Here is a 20,088-nt window from a genome sequence, read left to right as displayed (position 1 = left end):
GCCAATTTTTGTCCAATTTGGCTGTCCCTTGGCTCCCATGGACTTTGTCTTTTTTTTTTGTTTAGTCTGCCATGTGGGACATCATTAAATGTCTTGCTACGCCAAACACACTTGCTTTTATCGACCCTGCTTATTTTCATCTCGAACAAAGCAAAATCAATCTAGTCAATCACTGAGGACGTTCAAATCCACAATGACTGGCACTGGTTAACATGCCTTTCTAAATGAAGGTTTATGGACTACATTAAAACTAACTCCGATGGCATGTCTAGCCTGCGTCTCTTCTTTTAATCTTCTGGCACCACTCCTGGAGAGTAAAATGGTGGGACATCTATTGTTGCCTTCCTTGCTGCTTTTATCATCCTGGGATACATTTCATCTGGATCTGATCTGCACAACTTGGGGTCCCTACGTCTTGGGGTGCACTTGGAAAAATTCCTCTGACATCTGTAATTTGGGTGTGATGTGCCTTGGCCATAAGTGGTATTTATTCCCACAGTCGCATTGGCAGAGGGTCGGCAACCTCTTGGTGTGTGTCTGTGGAGTCATTCCCATTGTGTTGGCCTTAATTTGGGTTTGAGGTTAATATGTGTCAGGCTGAGTTTTATACCTTGTTTGCTATTCTTTCTTTGGTGTTGAGTGAGTGATGTGCGTTGTGGGGATTCTATTGTTATTTCAGGTGGGTGATCCAACACTGAGTGTACTGGAGCTGTGGGGAGCAGAGTATCAGGAATCCAATGCTCTTCTCCTGCGTTCAAAGGACTCAGAGTTTCTGCGTGCCGTCTGCAATAGAGAGAAATGCCCTGTTGATTTTGTTGGTAAAATAACTGGAGATGGAAAGGTGAGTAAATTAGTTTGTAGTCCTTTATTTCATGTAGTCTGTGCCAGAATTATCTTGCTTGGTGCACTGGTGGCAAGGGTCTGTGGCGACATCCATGCACATTATGACTCCAGGCATTGTCTCGTGAGCAAACGAATCTCATACAGGGAATAATTTTGTTTTTTCAGATAGTTTTGGTTGATGATCGGGATACTTTGAAGAAATCAGAGTTCCCCAGTCATCCTGTGGACCTGAAGGTGGAGTGGGTCCTGGGGAAAATGCCTCAGAAGGTGAGGAATATAAATTGTGCTTTGAGTGAAACTGAACGCAAGTGTTCACATCCAACCAAGGCTTCTTGAAGCAGTGGCACAGCAACTCTCACCATCCACCTCCACATACAAAAGTCAACCATTTTGTATAAACTGATGTTAGTGATTTCACCCCGGTATTTTTCCTTAGCCAGCCTTGTGGTAATATCCATAACATCACCAGGATCATCTCCTTTCTTGTGTCTATATAATTACTATCGTTGTATACACTGCAACCCTCTCTGCAACTTAATGACCTGCTTAAGCCTTGTTGTATTGCACTGCTGTATTCTGCACACTGTCTCTTGACCAGAGTAAACTTTATTTCCTTCCACGCCAACTGATATAGTTAATATATCTTTTAACATAAATGATACTGATATACACTGCGAATGTTACTCTAGCTTTTAATGTCTTGCCTTCCGGTCGATCTAAGACACTGTGGCATTGTGCACAATGCTCCAACTGTTATGCTTCATTCTTCCTTTCAATATAGGAGATAGTTGCTTAGCACAGTGACTCTGCATCAGACCTGAGCATTCCCATGGTCCTATTTTCCTGCTATATCCTACTCTTCCACTATATCATACTCTCTTACGTGCCTGTCAACCCCACCCCCAATATATGCACGTCTTGTGGGAACGGCTGAATGGAACTTCATTCTTTCGCGCCCCCCCCCCTGGAAAAATTGATGGATTCCACGTCCATGCTGGCAATTTGTTCCACTTTAAATTTTATAATGACCTACATTTTATTTCTGGATATCTGTTTTGCAGGAGTTCACACTGAACCGTAGGAAGCCTGAACTGCGATCTCTGATTCTGCCGGCAGACCTGAGCGTGAGGGAATCCTTGACCCGTGTTCTGAGGCTGCCCTCTGTGGCCAGCAAGAGATACTTGACCAACAAGGTGAGGGGGGGGTGGGGGGTGGGGGCGACGGTGGGAGAGAAAGCTAAACAATAACCAGGAGTCTGTGTCAGACGCCTGACGTGTCGGGCACGAGAGCACGTGAGCCAGTTGTGTCACCAGCTGGGAGAGTGTTGAGTGAAGTGCGATCTGCCCTTCTGCAGGTAGACCGCTCGGTGACCGGGCTGGTCGCCCAGCAGCAGTGCGTGGGACCTCTCCACACTCCCCTCGCTGACGTGGCCGTGGTGGCCCTCTCTTACTTTGACACCACGGGAGCCGCGACGGCGGTCGGAGAGCAGCCCATCAAAGGTCTGATCGACCCAGGGGCCGGAGCCAGGATGTCCATCGGGGAGGCTCTGACTAACCTGGTGTTCGCCCACGTGACAGAACTCAAGGCAAGTGATGACTCTGGATTTTGTCCATGGCTCGTGGATCTCCCCCCATCCCACTGCTTGCAGACCACCCGTTGTTCCTTGACCTTCCTCACCCACTGCAATCAGCCCAACTCTACCATCCGCAGAACAGAACACCCCCTTCCCCTCCCCATCTGCCCACTCACCAGTTGGCGATCCTTCTCTCTACCCTGTGCCAGCTCACTGCCTATTCTCTGAGAGCATGTTTAATCCAAAGACCTTTAACGTGGTGTTCTCCGTGCTAGGACGTCAAGTGTAGCGGTAACTGGATGTGGCCGGCGAAGTTGCCTGGGGAAGGGGCGGCTCTGTACGATGCCTGCGAGGCCATGTGCCGCACAATGGCTGAAATTGGAATTGCCTTGGATGGCGGGAAGGATTCTCTGAGCATGGCAGCTCGTGTGGGTCAGGAGACCGTGAAGTCTCCAGGTAAGGAGTGAAAGTGCGTTGTGCGATGTACAATGGGGCCATTCAGCCCATCATCCCTAAGCCAGGTGCTTGGCAAAGCCATCTATTTGGTCCATCAGCCCTGCAAGGAACAATTCCATTACCCTATGGAATCTATTACCAGAATTACAGAAAATGTTATCACTTGAGCTTATTAAGCTTGCAATGTTCCTGCTCAAATTTAGAGCTTCCCAGCCTAATCCCACTTTCCATCACACAGTCTATTGCCCTGCAGGTCAAGGCTCTTAAAGTCCACATCTATTGCCTGAAGAAGGGTTGCAATCCAAAATGTCACTCGCCCTTTTTCTTCAGAGATGCTGCCTTGACCGCCGAGTTACTCCTGCACTTTGTGTCTATCTTCGGTATTAACCAGCATCTGCAGTTCCTTCCTACAAATTATTGTCCACATTTTTTTGCCTCCACCACCCTTCAGGTCAGTGAGTTCCAGACCTCCTCCATACCATTGGATGGATAAAAAAATTATCTTGCGCTTCCATCAGTTACTTTTAATGTTCACTCCTCCAGTAAATCTTCCTGCAGCCACCTCTGTTGCAAAGTAAACAATACCAGCCGATCCGGTCTTTCCTATCGCTAAAATTTACTAGTTCTGGTAGTTATAAATTCCTTTTGCCTCCTCCAGTGCCAACATATCCTTGTAATGTGACGACCAGAACTAGACACAAGCAGTGGTCTAACATGCTTTGTGTACAATCCTAGCATAACCTTCCTGCTCCTGTATTGCATATTCTTTTGCCTTGTTATATATACCTCTCCAAGTGCCATAGCTCACATTTCTTCCAAGCTTCGACCCAAGTCCATGTGTGAGCCAATTTTCCCTTTATTCATTCGAGATGTAATTGTTCTTGACAAGGCTACCCTTGACCTAATGTATTCGAGGTCTTGGTTTCAATTTTTGTCTTGGAGCTGTTTCTGATCGAGATTGGGTTGGTATGTTTGATTTCCTTCTCTGAAGTAGGTTAGGACCCAGATGTGTCTGTACAGTAACCTGTCGGGTGAATAGTCACCATGACTGATACTAGCATTTTTGGTGCAGATTTCTTCAATGAACAATTTTAAATTCCCCAGTTATTGTGTGAATTTGAACATGCTCTAGATCATTCGTCTGGATTCAGAGCCATTTTTATTTGTCTAAATAATTCAGAACGTCTGTGGTTCAAGAAGGCAGCTCACCATCTGCTTTTCAAGGGCAATTAGGCATGGCCAATAAATGTTGGCCTTGTCCAGCTCCCAAAAGTACATTTAAAATCTACACAATTCAAGCGATGAAAAGCTTCAAATTTTGTCCCCATCCGATTCTTGCCTCCATTTGAATCGTGGTCTGGTGTACCTGCGCCAGCTTAACCTTGGGCAGGGTTCGGGGAATGAATTTCCCAGTGTGGGAGGTGGACAATTTGCAGACGTTAATGTTGTGACGGTTCCTACGGCAACAGGACTCCAGCAGACGTGCTGGTTCCCCTGAATGATACGGACTTTCTCTTATTCTCAGGCTCCCTGGTCATCTCTGTTTATGCCGTGTGTCCTGACATCACCAGCACCGTGACGCCCGACTTGAAAATGCCCCACGGGCAAGGTAGGGAATCAGTCGCTGATTGAGAACTGAACTTGCAAGGATCAGGCACGAGTACAGGCCAGAAGGGAGTACGCCTATGTTTGATTTGGAGTCATAGAGTGATACAGTGTGGAAACGGGCCCTTCGGCCCAACTTGCCCACAGCGGCCAACATGTCCCACTAGCTACACTAGTTCCAACTTCCTGCGTTTGGTCCATATCCCTTCAAACCTGTCCGATCCATGTACCCTGTCTAACTGTTTCTTAAACGTTGGGATAGTCCCAGCCTCAACTACCTCCTATGGCAGCTTGTTCCATACACCCGCCACTCTTTGTGTGAAAAAGTTACGCTTCAGATTCCTATTAAATCTTTTCCCCTTCACCTTGAACCTATGTCCTCAGGTCCTTGATTCCCCTATTCAGGACAAGAGATTCTGTGTATCTACCCGATCTATTCCTCTCATGATTTTATGCACCTCTATAAGATCACCCCTCATCCTCATCCTCTTGCGCTCCAAGGAATAGAGTCCCAGCCTACTCAACCTCCCCCTGTAGCTCAGACCCTCTAGTCCTGGCAACATCCTCGTAAATTTAATCAGCAGGTGGGTTGTTATAATGAGTACCTAGAGCAGGAGGGAGCAAAGTGTAACTTTTATAGTTTTAGAGATAGTGTAGAAACGGGCCTTTCTGCCCACCGAGTCTGCGCCGATCAATGATCACTGGTTCCATTCCGCACACTAAGGACAATATACAGAAGCCAATTAACCTACAAACCTGCACGTCTTTGGAATGTGGGAAGAAACTGGAGCACCTGCAGAAAACCCACACAGTCACAGGGAGAATGTACAAACTCCGTACATTAACGGGATTGAATCCGAGTCTCTAGCACTGTAAGGCAGTAACTCTACCACTGTGTGTCACTGTATCCATGCTTAAGTGAGATGGGGGGAATGAGGGAGGAGGGGGTCATGATTGTGGAAGGGGAGCTGTTGTGTGGGGTTGCTCTGCCCTAATGTTGCTCTGTCCATGTTCAGGGGTGCTGCTCTATGTGCCAGTCACACCCGGTCAGTACAGAATGGGAGGAAGTGCTTTGGCTCAATGCTACTCTCAGATCGGCGACTGCTGCCCAGACCTGGACAGTCCGCTCCACCTCAAGTCATGCTTCGCCGTCACTCAGCAACTGCTGCATGGTGAGTCAGCGAGTCCAGAACTACTGTCCGCTTCCTCTATGGTCCCATTGTTTCACCCCCTTTCTCTTTCTTCGTCCCAGAGCGAATGCTGAGCGCTGGCCATGATGTCAGTGACGGGGGACTGCTCACCTGTGTGCTGGAGATGGCCATCGGGGGCAACTGTGGGATCCAGATCAGCATTGAAAACAACGAGGCCACTGGTGACTGACGGCAACATCTCAATATCCTCTCTTCACACGATTTCCACCCAACAATCCCCTTGCCCAAGTCCGATCTCCCTGCCCCATTATGGTCGTCCTCTCACTCACTTTGACATGACATCCCACACCCGGCTTATGTAGAGACCACACTTCATGCAACCTCTGTCTGCCCCACACCCCGATTCCGATTGCCCACTGAATCTGACTGTAAGATCCAACACATTGATGCAAACACAAAGAAAGCTCATCAGCACTTCTTCCTCAGATGTTTGAGGAGATTTGGCATGTCGCCAAATAGTCTCTCAAACTTCTACAGGAGTGCGGTGAAGAACATACTGAGTGATTGCTTCAAAGTCATGTTTGGTGGCACAAACACCTCAAGAAGGTAGTTCATATCATCAAAGTCCCACACCACCCTAGCTATGCTCTTATCTCACTGCTACCATTGGGAAGAAGATAAAGGATTCTAAGAACCGTTGACTCCAGTTTCAAGGACAACTTCTTCCCATCGATCATCAAGTCTTGAACCAACCCTAACTACATCCCTACCTCAACACCAAACTACTATGGATCTTGTATGAGATTCACTGCTTATTTTGGTTTGCACTATTGTGATTTGGTCGCCTCGTATAGCTGATAATTTATTGTAATATTATTTATTGCAAATTTCTTTATGTGAATGTCCCTGTAACGCTGCAGCAAATAAGAATTTAATTGTTATGACAATTAAATACTCCACACATCAGTGGTAATCTTTCACGCCTAACCCAACCCAACCCAACCCAACCATGCTGTGCTCCACACCTCCCACACCCTGTCTGGCCAACCCAACCATGCTGTGCTCCACACCTCCCACACCCTGTCTGGCCAACCCAACCATGCTGTGCTCCACACCTCCCACACCCTGTCTGGCCAACCACTCCCAGCTGATGCGTATTATTCTTGCTTCCCCCAGTACTGGAGCTGTTGTTTTCTGAGGAGCTGGGTTTGGTGTTGGAGGTCTCGGACGAGGCTGCTAATGAAGTGAGCTCTCGGTACAGAGAAGCGGGCCTTCAGTGCTGGAGGATTGGTTCAACCACTGGTCAGGGTTCCCAGAGCATGGTGAGTGATGCAGTGCATGGTGCCCAGCTGAAACATAGAAACATAGAAAATAGGTGCATTTGGCCCTTCGAGCCACCACACCGCCGTTCATTGTGATCATGGCTGATCATCTACAATCAGTAACCCGTGCCTGGCTTCTCCCCATATCCCTTGATTCCACTAGCCCCTAGAGCTCTATCTAACTCTTGAGTTATGAGATGCTGTATTTATCGAGGACCAAGGGGATCTAGGGCCCCAGGGTATGGCGAGTGGGGTATCGCTCTCCTTGCTTGCCACAGTAATAAATCTAGTGCTGATTTAGTTTAGTTTCGAGATGCAGCGCGGAAACAAGCCCTTTCGAGTCTGCACCGACCAGCGATCCCTGCACACTAACACTATCCTACACACTGGGCACAATTTACAATTCTTACCAAAGCTAATTAACCTACAAACCTGTACGTCGTTGGAATGTGGGAGGAAATCTGAGCACCCAGAGGAAACCCATGCGGTCACGGGGAGAACGTACAAACTCCGTACAGACAACACCCGCAGTCAGGATTGAGTCTCTGACGGCATTATGGCAGCAACTCTACCACTCATTCAGCTCAAGTCTGTAACCGATGCGAGTAATTATCGTTTGTCTCTGCTCACATTGAGGAGACACTCAGCTTCTCGCAGGTCATCCCCTCCACAGGTCATTCCCATAACTCATTCAGCCCACCTTGGTCATGCTGACCAATTTGCCCGACAAAGGTAGTCGCACTTGTCTGTGCCTGTGCCATATTCCTCAAACCTTTCCTATCCATGTATCTGTCCAAGCTATTTAAATTGTACCCTCCGCTACCATTTCCTCACGGCTCATTTCATAAACCCACTACCATTGGCATGAAAAAGTTGTCCCCACGTCTCTTTAAAATCTTTCCTCTTTCACCTTCAATCTCAGCCCTCCAACTTTAGACTATCCCACCCTAGAGAAAAGCTGTGGATATTCACCTTATCTATCCAGTCACGATGTTACATAGTTCTACATGTTCACCGCTCACCAGGGAAAAAAGACCCAATCTACCCAACCTCTCCTTGTAATTCAAACCTTCAAGACCCAAAGGCATTTTCATAAATCTCCTCTGCAGCCTTTCCAGTTTAAGGACATCCTTCCCATAACAGCACAACCAGAGGTAAATGCAGTACTCCAAATGTGGCAATAAAGGCAAGCATGCTAAATGTGATCTTGCCTTCCAGACCAGCCTACATGTGGTACTTTGTCAAAGGCCTTGCTAAAGTCCATGCAGGCAAAGTCCATGGCACTGTCCTCCTCACCGATCTTCGAACTTGCCTCTTCAAAATAAACTCAATCAAATTGGTGAGATACGATTTCTCAGACACACAAATCCATACTAACCATCTCCAACCAGTCCTTGCCTCTCTCCAAATGCATGTTAATCCGGTCTCTTAGAACCCACTCTAATAACTTGCCCGCCACCGATGTTAGGCTCATGGGTCTGTAGTACCACGTTTTTCCTTGTATCCTTTCTTAAATAGTGAGACAATATTAGCCACCCTCCAGTTTTCCAGCAGCTTGCCCACGGCTATCAAAGATACAAATATCTCTGGCAAGGCCCAGCAAAATTCTATCCTGGTTTGCCACAATGTCCTAGGAAACACTTGATCAGGTCCCGTGGATGTATCTATCTTCATGCGTGAATAAGCACTCCGTTTGTTTCTGTGACTTATCTGAATGTTCTTTCCCAGGTGACAGTGCGAGTGAACGGAGAGGAGGTCCTGTCGGAGCAGTTGACAACTCTCCGCTCCTGGTGGGAAGAGACCAGTTTCCAGCTGGAGAGACTCCAAGCCAATCGGGCCTGTGTGGAGGAAGAGGAGCTTGGCATGGAGCAGCGCGTCGCTCCCCGATACACCCTGAGCTTCCAACCAGTCCCCAGCCCCAAACCGTCAGCCGGGTTAGGTAAACATGCAATGTCACCCTCTGAAAGTCCTGCCAATGCACACTTACTATGCCACTGACTTTAGCATAGAGCGTGAAAGAATTATTAGCTGTAGGCCATTTGCCTCTCTGTTCATCAATGTCATGTCTGATCTACTGTTTTCCTGCATTACATCGATATTCCGTGCTTCACCTAAAAACCAGAAACCTATGACTGACTCTCTGTTCTGAATGAACTTAATGACTGAGCCTTAACAAAGATCTTGCTATGTTTATGAACGTGTGCTGCTACAAGTAAAAATGTCATTGTTCCATCTCGTGACGTATGACATTAAAACACTTTTGATTCTCTCTCTTGACAACAATTTCACCACCCTCTGCGTAAAGAGACGTTTTCTCAATGGCCCACCACATATTCTGTGACAGTAACTCCTGGTTGCACCTAGGCTGGGGTTAACATTCTCCCTGCATCTGCCCCTATCAGACTTTGAGAATCTCAACAAGATGTTCTCTCAAAGTCAAATAACTACCGTCCTAGTCTACTCATTCTCTCATATGACAATCCTGCCATCCTTGGAGCCAGTCTAGTAAATCTCCATTGCATTCCCTCTTTTATAAGTAGTTTAGTTTTAGTTTAGAGATACAGCGCGGAAACAGGCCCTTCGACCCACCAGGTCCTTGCCAACCAGTGATTCCCTGCACATTAATACTATCCTACACACAATTGGGACAATTTACAATTTTACCAAGCCAATTAGCCGACAAACCTGTATGTCTTTGCAGTGTGGGAGGAAACTGGAGCACCCAGAGAAAACGCAGGAACTCCGTACAGACAGCACCCGTAGTCGGGATCGAACCCGGCGCCATAAGACAGCAACTCTACCGCTGCGCCACTGTGCCGCCCCTGAGTGTAGAGTAGTCCAAGAGCAGTTTTGCCATGTGTGTCTATCATTGCAGTGGGGTGTCTAATTCCTGCGCTCCAATCTCCTGGTTATTTTGACAGGTGCGTCTGGGCCACAGGTGGCGGTGATCCGGGAGGAGGGCAGCAACGGTGACCGGGAGATGATGGCCTCGCTTGTCATGGCTGGATTCCAGGTGGTGGTTCCAATTATTATGGTTCCAAAAATAATTGAATCATGTACATTTGCAGCACTGAGAGAGACCGTTGTGTCCATGCCAGAGAGATCAGGTTAATCCGAGCTCCAACCTCTCGCAGGTTGCCGTTCTGAAGTTGCCGCTTCAGGTTTCTGTCTCTCATTTCAGGTACAGGTTCTGTTCCCATGAACTATTTGTAACCCAGGCTCGTATGTAAGAGCTGTACATAAGTCAGGCATCTCCAACTTGAGGAGGGTCTGCAATGTTGAAGACCCCCCCCCCCCACATTGGTTGAGTAATTTTTTTTTTTTTTTTTTTATCATCTCCCAATTGATACTTTTACCAATTTACTTGAATAAATGCCCCTCGGTTATTTGCCAAAGAAAGTATTGTCATTTTGTTCAGGCCTAGAGTTCTCATGATTTGATTCAGTTAAAGCTCCACTGCTTCAAGGTCATTTTCCTGCATTATTCCCATATTCAATGATTCCCTTCATAGCCAGAAACCTATGAATCAGTTCTGAATGAACTCGATGACTGAGCCTCCACTAAGTTCCCTCACGTTCAGCAAGAAGAAATTTCTCTATCTTCTCAACAGCCCACCTCTTATCCTGAGACAAAGTTCTCGGATCCACAGCCAGGATGACTTCCTCATCACACCCATCCTGTCAGAAGTTTGTGAGCTTCAGTGATCTCACATTCCCCAAACTCTGGGATATGATGCAGCCTCTCATCATAACTCCCAATTCTTCAGCCTAGGCTGGAAACCTGCACATCTCCTCTGCATCCTTGTGCCTGCAGCACAATTTATCCTGTAAAGTGGTGAATTTGTGGAATTCATTGCCACAGACGGCTGTGGAGGCCAAGACAATGGATTTTTTTTAAAGTTGGAGATTGGCAGATTTTTGATTAGTGAAGGTGTCAGGGGCTATGGAGAGACGGCAGGAGAGTGGGGTTGAGGGGGAACGATAGATCATTCATAAGTAAATGGCGGTGTAGTCTTGATGGGCCGAATGGCCTAATTCTGCTCCTATAACTTATGAACTTCTAACGGAACAGTTCACTGCTCAATAACAGCCTTATCTTGTTCCATTGTTATCTGTCTGCTCATGTATTCTGTGAATGACTTCTTATCCAGATATTCTGCTACCCTCAAACATTTGTTGATAGGCACTCCCAGATTCCTCTGTGCCTCAAAACCTCTAAATTACCTCAGACTCCTCTGGATTCAATTCTATTTTCCAGCTTTGTTCCCATCTGGCAAGTCCATTAATATTTTTCAGAAGCCTGGAACTTACTTGCCCGTAATGAACTGCCCACGTAATTCGATGCTCTTTACTTCTGTAGGTTTGGGATGTGACTATGACGGATATCTCTGCGGGGCTGCCTCTGGATTCATTCCGAGGGGTGGTGTTTGTCGGAGGCTTCAGTTACGCCGATGTTCTGGGCTCAGCAAAAGGTACAAAGGGGGTTTTAATTATCTCTGTGAAATTGCCTACTGTTTTCTTTTTGTTACAAAGAAAATAACCCCACCCTGGATGGTCTTGAGTTCCATACTGGGAACAGACCAACATGAGTTTCTGAAATGACTAATGACGGACCAGAGGAACAGGAATATTAAATGAAAACTGACAGGGACCAGGGGTTGCCGTGGGAGTGGGGATGCAGGACTATTGTGTGAACATTAACTAGGAATGGAGGACGAGACATGCTTTGTGGACACAACTAATAAATGGAGGAATGTTTAATGAACATTAGGAATGGAAGAACAGAATTTTATGAATTTGTAGAGGGACAGGAATGTTTCTCACACATTGAAGGGGAATACTAAAGAATATTTAATGAACACAGATTGGAAGAAAAGTGAAAATGCAAGAACTGGAATATTTAATGAAAACTGGCTCAGCAGGATTAATATTTAATGGACACAAATTGCATATTTGAACAATGGTAATGGAAGGGCAGGGATATGAAGCCAGCTCTAGAGTGAATATTAAAATCAAAAGATTGGAAATATTTATTGAATACTAATTGGGAACAGAGCAATCCTGGGCTACCATCTACCTCACTGGACTTTTATCTTGCACTAAACAATATTCACTTTATCATGTATCTGCACACTGGGGATGGCTCGATTGTAAACATGTACATATTGTCTTTCCGCTGTCTGGTTAGCACGCAACAAAAGCTTTTCTCTGTACCTCAGTACACGTGACAATAAACTAAACTAGATAACAGGAACATGTAATGTCGAGTGCTGCTTGTGGTGTTTGCATATCCGGCCTGTTCTCTGCATTCCCCAGGTCTGCTGTGTTCTGGTGATGCTGCAGCATTTGATGCATTCCTTGATCCTCTCTTTCTCGTCCTGCAGGTTGGGCAGCAACCGTGCGATTTAATCCCAGGGCACGTGCTGAGTTTTCCAGATTCCGTTCACGACCTGACACCTTCAGCTTGGGCGTGTGCAACGGATGCCAGCTGATGGCACTGCTCGGTTGGGTGGCTTCTGAGACCGAGCTATCGGAAGGTGAGAGCACCTTGCACTGTGGTTCTCTTACTTGCATTGTAAGTTATACATAGTCCCCCTCAGCCTGTAGACATTCAGCCCATTTACTTCAATGCATCACAGCCTTTTCCCCATCGTATTTTCAGCATTGTCCTCTTTCTCATTTTGCCTTCCCTTCAATGCATTCAGCCTGTTTTCTTTCCTGTTTTGGTGAGTTGTAGATTTGCGTTCTCAGTGGACAAAGAGCTCAAAATGATTTGTGGGTCACTGTGACTTGCTGACCTCTGTCTTGGTCTTAAGTGGATTTGCTGTTGCTGTGTCGACCATTTCAAAATTTGCCGTGATTTTATTGACCCCTGTTAGGTTACCCACATTAGCCTTTAAATTGAGAGTGGAGCCCGTACCTTACTAAGACACAGCGCAAATGCTTTGCTGGTAAACGCCGGCAGTTTTGCACCAAGCTATCGGAATTGCACCAAGTTTCAGAGCACCTGCAGAAAAACAGAAGCCCCAGACTGCTGCCTGTTTTCTTGCTGAAGTCTCCACAGAAACCTGGAACCTTTGCTTCCCCAGCTGGGGAACCTGCTCTCAGAACCCGTGCCAGGAACATGACCACGAGACTTCTAATGGAGATTGTAGGGCTCTGGGAAAGTAGAGAAGGGCAATTGTCAGTATCTACATTATTTTGCTGTGGCAAATGTTTTGTATTTTCTTCTTATTTTGTTTTTATCATTCTCAGTAATTTGTGCATGTTGCTTAGTCTTTGACATACGGAAGCATTTAAATAGTATCCTTGACAGCTGGTAAAGCTAGATGATATTGTGCTGACTGTCAACGGCGATTTGAGGAGCTGGACTTGATTTGGTTAATCATAATCATACTTTATTAGCCAAGTATGTTTTGCAACATACGAGGAATTTGTTTTGCCATACAGTCATACCAATTAAAAGCAACAGAACACACAAAACACATTTTAACATGAACATCCACCACAGTGACTCCTCCACATTCCTCACTGTGATGGAAGGCGAAAAGAAAGTTCAATCTCTTCCCTTCTATGTTCTCCCGCGGTCGGGGGCCTCGAGCCTTCTGTTGACGGGTCAATCTTGACCCCCATAGCCGGCGACGTTTGGACCATCCGCATCGGGGCGATCAAGCTCCTGCATTAGGGGGGGGAGATCTCGGCTCCCCCGCGCCGAGCGATCGGACCTGGGTCTACAGTTGTACCGGGCCCTGGTGAGACCGCACCTGGAGTACTGTGTGCAGTTTTGGTCTCCAAATTTGAGGAAGGATATTCTTGCTATGGAGGGCGTGCAGCGTAGGTTCACTAGGTTAATTCCTGGAATGGCGGGACTGTCGTATGTTGAAAAGCTGGAGCGATTGGGCTTGTATACACTGGAATTTAGAAGGATGAGGGGGGATCTTATTGAGACATATAAGATAATTAGGGGATTGGACACATTAGAGGCAGGAAACATGTTCCCAATGTTGGGGGAGTCCAGAACAAGGGGCCACAGTTTAAGAATAAGGGGTAGACCATTTAGAACGGAGATGAGGAAGAACTTTTTCAGTCAGAGAGTGGTGAAGGTGTGGAATTCTCTGCCTCAGAAGGCAGTGGAGGCCAGTTCGTTGGATGCTTTCAAGAGAGAGCTGGATAGAGCTCTTAAGGATAGCGGAGTGAGGGGGTATGGGGAGAAGGCAGGAACGGGGTACTGATTGAGAGTGATCAGCCATGATCGCATTGAATGGCGGTGCTGGCTCGAAGGGCTGAATGGCCTACTCCTGCACCTATTGTCTATTGTCTATTGGGTCAGGGCTGGTGGAAAACTACATTATCCAAAGATCATGTGAGGTGATCCTGTTTGGTGAAGGTCAACTTAAGTATTACTGTTGACCTTTTCACTTTTGGTATCAAATATAGACCCTGATGTTTGTTTAAATATTGATATTAATGTTAGGTTTTCTTCTTATAAGGTCACTAAGGGATGAGAGGAATAGATCGGGTAGACACACAGTTTTTACCCATAGCAGGGGAATCAAGAACCAGAGAGTTTAAGAGCATTTAGACAGGTACATGGATAGGGCAGGTTTAGAGGGATATGGCCCAAACACAGGCAGGTAGGTCTAGTGTAGATGGGACATGTTGGCCAGTGTGGGCAAGTTAGGCTGCAGGGCCTATGTCCACGCTGTAAAACTCTGACTCCCTGTAGACCTTTCGGCCACTTCCCTACTGGCAGTGATTTGACTCGAGCTATAAGTCGGGAGGGGTGGCATCAGTAGTGAGTGTGTTTGAACCCATGGCTTTGTTGGAGGTGTTCTGCTACTTGCGGAGTAGATTTGATGGGCTGATTCTGCTCCTATAACTTATGAACGTGTCTCTGTTTCAGATGGTGGAGTACAGCCGGGTGTCGTGCTGACACACAATCGCTCCCGCCGTTTTGAGTCGCGCTTCGTTACAGTCACCATCTTGGAGAGCAGTTCACTCCTGCTGAAGGGCATGGCAGGTTCAACCCTCGGGATCTGGGTAGCCCACGGAGAGGGTGAGTTGGCCTTTACTTGCAGCCTGAGCTGGAGAAACAGGAAGGTGGTATGTGTAATTGCTTATTTTATTGCTCTTATTGTTGGACTGTGGGTGACGAAATCTTGTCCAAAAGACTTGTTTTTTTTGGATGACAATAACGGTGATTCTGATTCTGTACTCTGAGCACAGGTTTTATAACTGTAGGTATCCATACACCTCATGGACTTTGCCCAGTTCGTCTGACAGAGCAGCACATTGTCAGTGTATCTTTCTGACCCCTATCCTTTATGTGATTGTTTTGTTCAACTGTGCAGATATCTTCCTGTGTCTCTTTCAGACTCCTGCCCCTTCTGTGGGCGCCATGTTTACAGTACAGAAAGTGCCCATGTGTGTGTCTCTAACCCCTGTCCTGAGTCGGGGGATATATCCAACAGTGCAGAAATCTGCTTGTGTATCTCTCTCTTTGATCCCTTCCGACAAAGTGTCTTTGCTTCTCTCTCATGACATTTATACATCTTTTTATTGCAGAGAGTGGTTGTGATTTGCCATACCCTGCCTGGGTGGATGGTGCAAGCATAGGGAATTGAAAGCAACTTTGTGGAAACATCCCGCGCCCAGGGTAGGGGAATGGGACTGATAAGATTGCTGCACTTGCAGCCAGCATAGACTCAATGTGGTGAATGGGCTTTGAGTCGTAATGATTCTGTGTCTCGGACCAGGGCTTCCACTCATGGTCCGTCCGGGCAGGGAGCAGGGAGCAGAACCTTGCTGAGGGGTGGGGCTGTGCTGGCCAGAATGGAGTGATCACGTCTTGTCCCGTTTACTTTCAGGTTTCATGCAGTTTGAGTCGGAACAGGTGCTGAGGATGGTCACGGAGAAGGACCTGGCTCCGATCCGATACTGCGATGACTCTGGCGCCGCGACGGAGCGGTATCCCCAGAATCCCAACGGCTCACCGCTTGGGATTGCGGCGCTGTGCTCTGCTGACGGCCGGCACCTTGCCATGATGCCTCACCCAGAGCGCTGCACCTTGCTATGGCAGTGGCCATGGGTGCCCCCCGAGTGGCGGCACACCCTCGCCGCGTCACCATGGTTACGCATGTTCCAGAATGCTTCCGACTGGTGTTTGCAGAGTCCCTGATGGCTGGCGAGCCTCGCGCTGTGAGTCTGGTCGTTCTGGTCATCAGTACTTGCCATTCACCCATCCCATCCTTGCCCCCCCCCCCAGTTCAAGCAACTCTCGAGAAATGAGCTCCAGTACTCTTCTCCATCCACCATCCCCCTCCCCCATCCAACACCTGGGAGGGGTGTAAATTCTGGTACTGAACAAGTAATTTGCTATACATCGATGGTTTCTGTAAAACATGTCTGAGAAAATAAAGACTGAGTGCTGCTGGTAACCAACATTATCTCCTCTCTCGTGCATTCAGTCTCAACAAGGTGAAGAGTCCACCCCCGACATTCCAGCACAGGTACAGTACAGGTTGGATGCAGAGTCAAGTCTCCTCTGCACTCCCCCATCTCACACACTTTTGCAGCAAATACAGGCTGACTGGATATTCAAAGCTTTCTCTTCATTTTCTCATTAAACACCTCTGAATGCAGGCGCAAGGAAGTGCAAAACAGCGTATCAGGGGAATGCAGTGATTCGGGCAGCATCTGTTAAGGGAATATTCAGGCAATATTTCTCATTGGGACCCCTCTTCAGACTCGCTGAAGAACAGACATGTATTTTTTCTCCTTTCCAAATGTTTCAAATTTGGACACAGTTATGAATAGAACTTTGGAATTGTGTGAAATCCTGGCTGTGGTTTAGTGTAATTTATTGTTAACTACTGGAGTACAGTGAAAAGTTTTTTGTTGCGTGCTAATCAGTCAGCATATCTTTCATTCATTTGTTCTATGTAGATTCTATATCTCTCATTTTGAAGTATGAATCCGATTCCTCTGCTACAAAAATGCAACATGCTGGAACCACTCAGCAGGTCAGGCAGCTTCCGTGGAGAGAGAAATTGAGTCAATGTTTCAGGCTGAGAATCTTCAGAATGCAGAAAAGTTTTAAAAAATCCGAAATAATTAAAATAGCAGAAATTTGGATGGATGGATGGATGGATGGAGAGAAGAGAATATCATGGAAATTCTCTTTCTACTTATCGAGAGTAGAACTTCCATAGTGCATCATTAGTGCATCCAGTAACCTGGACACTGTGATTGTTGAAGGTAGCTCACTGCCATCTCAATCAGTGAATTTAAACACTGCTTTTGCCTGCTTCACCCTCCTGTCTTTGCCATCCTGATGCTTATAATTTTCCCCGTTGCGGTCTTCTTTCCCAACAAGCTTAATATCTGGAAATGTTATTTTTACTGCCCACACTGGAGACCAGGTCATCTTGTAAAGATGGAAATGAGCAATGAACCCTGAGGTTAGAAACATAGAAAATATGTGCATGAGTAGGCCATTCGGCCCTTCGAGCTAGCACCGCCATTCAATATGATCATGGCTGATCATCCAAAATCAGTATCCCGTTCCTACTTTCTCCCCATGTCCCTTGATTCCGTTAGCCCTAAGAGCTATATCTAACTCTTGTTCATATCAGGTTCTGATATGTGGCAACCCTGAGGAACATCAAAGCAGACGAGATGGAACCCCATGTGTAGGAAGACACTGCAGATACTGGTTAACACCGAAGATGGGCACATAATGCTGGAGTAACTCAGCGGGTCGGGCAGCATCTCTTGACGTTTCAGGTCAAGACCCTTCATCAGACTGAGAGTCAGGAAGGGGAGCACTAGAGGTATGGGAAGATAGAGATGTGGAACTAAAAGGTAGCACTATCCCACAATTGCCCTATGTAGTGGCAGGTAGCACTTTTAGTGGTAGCCAGATATATATATAGAGAGAGGGCACCAGCATGTATTTGTCCAAAGAACTAATAGGAGCAACCACTTGAAGACACCACCATCAATACCAATGGCTACCACTTGATGGCGCCCCCTACCAATATCAAGGGTCTCGACCCGAAAAGTCACCTATTCCTTTTCACCAGAGATGCTGTCTGACCCACTGAGTTACTCCAGCCTTTTGTGTCTATGTTCAACATGCTGTTGCTTCCAGTGTCTACCCAGTGCCTAGCCTCTATATTCTCAGTTTCCATTAACTATCCTCTTTTCCTCCTGCCTCAAGGTCTATATCCTCTTTATCTAAGCCATACTGGGCTGCAACTATGTTAAGAGTCTGGCTTCCCATTCGGTGACTGTATGTTGGAGCGGACATATATCATCCATAATTGATCAGTGAATTTAAGTACCAGAAAGTAAGCATGAATGGGGGGAGGTGCCAAGTTGTGATTGGGGAGGGGGGGGGGAGATGGGATCAGGAAAAGAGAGAGATCGGGAAAGGTCCCAAAGACAGGTGTGGTGTCAGCTTGGGGTTTTAGCCTTAAACCAAATATCTCTGGTTACAGGAGCAGTGCCATAAGATTGGAAAAATGCTGGTTAAGAGGGTAAGAGATGAATTGACTAGAGAGCAGCTCCTTTCTTTGCAGTAGTGGGCAAATTATTGAAGGCAGAAGATCTCATTGCATTTAAGTAGTGCCTGGATGGGGACTTAAAGCTGAGGTCTGCAGGGCTGTGGGCCCAGTGCCAGAGGGAACGATTAGACTAGCACAGATTATAATAGACAGATGACCACCTCCTGTACCATATACTTTCTATGACATGGTGATGGAGCCAGTGTAACGTGTGCCCACAGATTCCAAGGAGGAGAGGCAAGATCGAGAATGAGAAAGATTCCTCTTGTGGGGTGATCTCAAACTACTTTCGGAATAAGGAGGGGTATATATTTTAATTGGAGAAAATTTAGAATTCTGTCGTTTAGTTTAGAGATACAGCATCAAAATAGGCCCTTTGGCCCACCAAGTCCACACCGACCAGCGATCAGTGACCAGTTCTATCCTAAACACTAGGGACAATTACCGAAGCCAATTAACCTACAAACCTGCATGTCTTTGGAATGTGGGAGGAAACTGGAGCACCCGGAACAAACCCACCCGGGAAAACGTACAGATAGCACCTGTAGTCAGGATCGAACCTGGGTCTCTGGTGCTGTGAGGCAGCAACTCTTCCGCTGTGCCACCTATCTTCTCTCGGATGGTCATGTATGTTTAGAATTCTCAACTTTAGAAAGCTGTGGAAGCAGTCATTTGTACATATTTGGGGATGAGGGTAATTTTTGTTCTGCAGGAGAGTTGTGGGGAACAGGTTGGAAATGGGAACTGAGGCCAAGAATTAGCCATGATCTTATTGAGTGGTGGAGCAACCACGAGAGGCATTCCTTGGCTCTCGCTTCCTGTGCTATTATATTCTGTGAGCCAATGTAGTCTGATCCATAAGCAGTGGCCAGAGAGCTTGGGCTCAGAGCCAGTGTGCTGGTGCCACTGACCTGACTTCAAAGACTCCTCCTCACTCACTCACTCACCAAACATCACTGAAGTCTCACCTGTTCAGCACTGCCTTCAACCACTGACCGTCACCTCACCTTCTGTCTCCTTTTTCTGTTCGTTTACTTATTTATCTATTTATTCACTTCTCTATGTTCTAGTAATCCCTGTAAAGCGTCTTTGAGTGTTTGAAAAGTGCTATGTAAATGTAATGCATTATTATTATTATTAAAGCCAGTGGGCACTGACCTCAGTGGTGTCAGTTCAGTCTGGGAATAGTCATACAGCAAGGAATCTGGCCCTTCAGCCCAACTAGACAATAGGTGCAGGAGTAGGCCATTCAGCCCTTCGAGCCAGCACCGCCATTCAATGTGATCATGGCTGATCATTCTCAATCAGTACCCCGTTCCTGCCTTCTCCCCATACCCCCTAACTCCGCTATCCTTAAGAGCTCTATCTAGCTCTCTCTTGAATGCATTCAGAGTATTGGCCTCCACTGCCTTCTGAGGCAGAGAATTCCACACCACTCTCTGACTGAACTCACCCATGCCGACCAAGATGCCTCATCTTGTCATGTACCTGTTCAAATGTCTTACAAAAAAACAAGGAGCAGGAGTAAGCCCCCCCCCCCCCCCCCCCATGTCATTCAATATCATTGTCATA

General features: G+C 46.8%; 1 protein-coding gene across 1 annotated transcript in view; it reads left to right on the top strand.

The window, feature by feature from the left end:
• Positions 1–19,622, top strand: part of pfas (phosphoribosylformylglycinamidine synthase) — a 33,054-nt gene extending 13,432 nt beyond the window's left edge. The window contains exons 14-28 of the mRNA XM_078417802.1: positions 680–841; positions 1,009–1,110; positions 1,905–2,036; positions 2,198–2,428; positions 2,692–2,872; positions 4,398–4,481; positions 5,494–5,649; positions 5,730–5,849; positions 6,805–6,950; positions 8,679–8,889; positions 9,872–9,963; positions 11,310–11,421; positions 12,334–12,486; positions 14,853–15,005; positions 15,817–19,622. Of these exons, the coding sequence (XP_078273928.1) occupies positions 680–841; positions 1,009–1,110; positions 1,905–2,036; positions 2,198–2,428; positions 2,692–2,872; positions 4,398–4,481; positions 5,494–5,649; positions 5,730–5,849; positions 6,805–6,950; positions 8,679–8,889; positions 9,872–9,963; positions 11,310–11,421; positions 12,334–12,486; positions 14,853–15,005; positions 15,817–16,127 (2,346 nt within the window). The 3' untranslated portion in view covers positions 16,128–19,622. The remainder of the gene's footprint in view (positions 1–679; positions 842–1,008; positions 1,111–1,904; positions 2,037–2,197; positions 2,429–2,691; positions 2,873–4,397; positions 4,482–5,493; positions 5,650–5,729; positions 5,850–6,804; positions 6,951–8,678; positions 8,890–9,871; positions 9,964–11,309; positions 11,422–12,333; positions 12,487–14,852; positions 15,006–15,816) is intronic.
• Positions 19,623–20,088: the final 466 nt, after the last annotated feature.

Source organism: Rhinoraja longicauda, chromosome 21 (genome assembly GCF_053455715.1).
Source record: "Rhinoraja longicauda isolate Sanriku21f chromosome 21, sRhiLon1.1, whole genome shotgun sequence".
Classification (NCBI taxonomy): domain Eukaryota; kingdom Metazoa; phylum Chordata; class Chondrichthyes; order Rajiformes; family Arhynchobatidae; genus Rhinoraja; species Rhinoraja longicauda.
Note: the sequence above shows the minus strand (reverse complement) of the source record. Positions and strands in the feature narration are given on the sequence as shown.